Source organism: Crocuta crocuta, unplaced genomic scaffold (genome assembly GCF_008692635.1).
Source record: "Crocuta crocuta isolate KB4526 unplaced genomic scaffold, BGI_CrCroc_1.0 scaffold475, whole genome shotgun sequence".
NCBI classification, from domain to species: Eukaryota; Metazoa; Chordata; class Mammalia; order Carnivora; family Hyaenidae; genus Crocuta; species Crocuta crocuta.
The window spans coordinates 1,900,667-1,904,296 of record NW_027529518.1 but is presented as its reverse complement, the minus strand read 5'-3'; the positions used below and the strand labels follow the sequence as shown (position 1 = coordinate 1,904,296).

At 40.9% G+C, this 3,630-nt stretch overlaps 1 protein-coding gene across 9 annotated transcripts in view; it reads left to right on the top strand.

The window, feature by feature from the left end:
* Positions 1-3,630, top strand: part of PABIR2 (PABIR family member 2) — a 20,821-nt gene extending 17,191 nt beyond the window's left edge. For 4 of the 9 annotated variants that reach the window (XM_077760832.1, XM_077760831.1, XM_077760830.1 and 1 more), the window contains exon 10: positions 1,801-3,630. In XM_077760832.1, coding sequence (XP_077616958.1) covers positions 1,801-1,870 — 70 coding nt within the window. In that variant the 3' untranslated portion in view covers positions 1,871-3,630. Of the gene's footprint in view, positions 1-868; positions 1,232-1,800 lie in introns of those variants that run through there. The other 5 variants (XM_077760828.1, XM_077760827.1, XM_077760826.1 and 2 more) reach the window with 2 other exon arrangements.

Genomic DNA, 3,630 nt, shown 5'->3' with positions numbered 1-3,630 from the left:
GCAAGATAGATGATTGGCAGCCATGAGCGCCTGGGCTGGGTGGGTAGGCATCCCTGGGCTGGATTGTAGAGGCTCCGATGCATCAGGAGTTTTAGTGGAAGGAGAGGAGCAGAAGCTAGTTGTCAGAATCAGAGGGGTAAACGGAGGGTGAGGGTATTGGGTCCGTGGCTATAGAGCATTCCTTTTAGCCTGACCGGATAGTAACTGAAGGAGGCTTGTAGAGATAGCAGGGACACTTTTGGGTTTTGAAAGCAAGAGAAGAGGAAACTGTGTAAGACATTGACAAAACGAGAAGAGAAAAGACAAAAAAAAATGGAGGGGGGAAGTGAGGGGGGAAAAGTGTTTGAGTTGAAGGCATCTTGGGAATGGGGAAGCGGTCACATCTAGAGTAGTGAACACCCGTTGGGCTGGAGTAGCGGGACCGTGAAGCAGTGTACTTAATAGAATACTTCAGACAGTCCAGGGTACCTCAGCGAGTAACCACAGCTCTTACTCTAAGGCTGATGGGAAGGGAAGAAGATAAATCTAGGGATAGCAATCTCTTGAGCTAAAGGTAAGGGAGCTCCCTCACAAAAATCATGACCTGTCCAGGGGAATGCCGACCGTATGTTGGACATTCGGGCGCGTCCAAGAGAGCACTGAAGTGGTCTAGAACCTTGAATGTCTGTCTTCGGATTTCTTTGACTTTGTTTTTGCAGGTATCTGAACATAGTACATTATGCAGTTCATTGCTGTTGCTTTTATGCTTTTTATTATTTACAAATGCTCTTACTGATTCGTGAGTTCTTGAAACTGTGTCGTTGCATGTTATGTTTACCTTTACCCTGATAGATGCATCTGCTTATAATTCTTTTTGCTTTGTCCTCAGTTCAGATGTTTTGGATGGCAGTAGTAGCAGCAGTGGCTTGTCCTCAGACTCGCTGGCTAAAGGCAGTACAACCGCAGCGCCTCCAGTAGCATGCACCAATTCATGCTCTTCGTTCATCTTGATGGATGATCTCTCACCCAAGTGACTTACCCATTTCTGATTCAGTGTTTTAACTGCCGTTTCCTACACAAAACATTCAGTGAGGAACGCAGAGAACTTTGATCCATAATGAGGATTAAAGTGTGACAGACTTAAACCATTTCGATGCTGTTCTTTTTTGGCATCTCTCTCCTCTAAAGTTCAATTTTATGAGTGTAGTGACCTGACTCCTGTCTCTTTGCTGATCTCATTTTGGATCTAGTGACTANAGAGTATATATATATATATATATTTTTTTTCTCCCCTCCGTGCCTCAGAGAGCACCTATTTTAGAGTCTATACGTTTAATAAAGGAAAGCACTGATGTGTATTTTCAACACTGGTTCTTTTTCCCAGCAGTGACATGACAGCTAAAGTTGATCAGAAATTCTCTTGCTTGAGAGATTTTTTTTTTGTTGTTCTCTGTTGACCACATAGTTTCAAATCTCTTTATTTCACAATAATAGATGGATTGCTTTCAGTTCTATTAAATTTTTATTTTTCTGCATCGGCTTACAGTACATTATTTTGTTGCCCTTTCCTGTTTGAGCTGCTTACTTGCCATTTCTCACCAAGGGGAAGAAACATGTAGTTGCTTTCATTACTATCTGTGTCGCTTTGCTGGTGGAGTGCAGGGCGTAAGGATTGATTTTAGTGCCGAGAATGTAAATGGACTGACGGGGATGCCTGGATTAGCCACCAGAGGTTCTCATGCCTTAGCTGCCGCCGTTGATGTGTGTCTCGCCCAAGTCTGTTGCCCGAAGGAATATATAAAATATTGTTAATGTTTCTAGGTGGTGTTATCAAGGAGAAGAAATCCCTGCCTTGACCAGATGTGTGGAGCATCTACAAATGAATGAATAATGTTATATACACGCAAAGCACTGTGTAGAAAAGCGTACATGGAGCTTGACCGCTTGTTTCGGGGGATATCGTGAGGCCTGGGGGTTTTGGGGTGCAGTGTTGTGCTGTAAAGGTGTGTGTCATACGGTAGGCTAGAAAAGGGGGCTTTCTGTGTCTGACCGCCACATACTGGTTTGATTGCTGCTGTTTTCTGATTCCTTTTTTTGTCGTTGGATTTGTTTCTTTGTCGTGTGGTGAGTGTTGCTGCCCGCTGTGTTTTGGTTCTCGTGTCTGCCACCAGAGTCCAAATCCAGTTCTTGTTTCCGCCGCCCTCTAGTAAGGGCAGCTTCCTACCTACGAGGAAGCTTTTAGGAGCTGAAAAAGTCCATGTTACTGCGCATTCTGCTTTTACGAAGCTGTTGAGCTGTAAACAGTGTACATGATAGTAGGTCTGAGGTACCATAAGTTATTTAATTTTTAAAAGAGGAGAATCCTGATAGAGCTATTAAAAAAAAAACAAACAACCTGAGTGTAATCTATCATTGTGTTAATCTGTCGTGTTTTTATTTATTATTTAAAACTGTGTTAAAATGTCTGTTGTGATAGATTTCTTTTAATGTTCAGACATCGTGGTTGGATCGTCTGTGCTAAATATGCAAAACTGCCCGCTAGGATCATAATGTTCCACTTTTTAAATGAATGTAGAAATGGAAACTACTGCCTTTGTGTCCTTTGAAGGCAAAGATTCTTGACTTCTAAAGACTCATGCCGCGCTTTGAGGGTACTCACAGAGGAGTAATACTGTATGCCTTGAAGGGAAGTGTATCCTCTTTGAATTATAGGAGAGCATCACTAGCTCGCAGTAAGTCGTGCTATTACAATATCAGATGTGGTGTTTCCTTTAAACCGTACTAACCACCATGATGGCCATTAATGGCTTTCTTTCTCATACTGCTTTCACCTGTGCGAAGTCCATAATCTTTCAATCCTCACGTAAATGTACATATTATGAAGGTTGTTCCCTAGTGTGCCATGTGAAAGAGAAATTACCTCGACGGTATTCAGTGTGCTTATTCCACTCATGAAAGAACCACGTTGGGATGTTTCTGCCTATCCAATACCGAGAGGTGGTTTTCTCTTACAGGGTATCTATCCACCTTCCCTCTACAGTCTTCTTTGCCTTAAAGGGATACTTTTGGCCATGGATCTGGGGTTCTAATTTAGGACTCTTAAGAAACAACCTTTGGAATGTGATGATCTTTAAATTTCTTTCTGAAATCCAGTGGTGGGTTAGAATTGGGACAGGAACGTGAAGTTGTTCCAATATTATGGGAACTAGGAGACCAGATGGTTCACTTTCTTCTTTAAACCAAGGTTCGTTTTTATTGCTTAAATTGACTAGAAAGTTAAGTTTATGCAGGGATTGTTTTGGAATAAATAAAAGAGAGAAATGCTGACCTTCAGACGAGCTTTGTTGACAGTACCCCTTTATTTTTATATGAAGTCTAATATTTGAAAAGTGGTCATTGTTATAAAGTAAAATTCTCTCTTCCTATTCTAATATCTCCTGTTTCAGGCTTCTATTTGAAAACAAGTCCAAGAGATGATATAAGAAAATCCTATAGATGCTCTTTTTGCTTGACTAACTTATATAATCCCTGTGTTTCATGATAACCGCTTTTGGAATAAATTATAGAAAATTTTGTGAAATGCTGACCTTGTGTATATCTTAGAATGCAAATTTAATAAAGTGTGTACACATGCATAAAATTCTGTAAAAA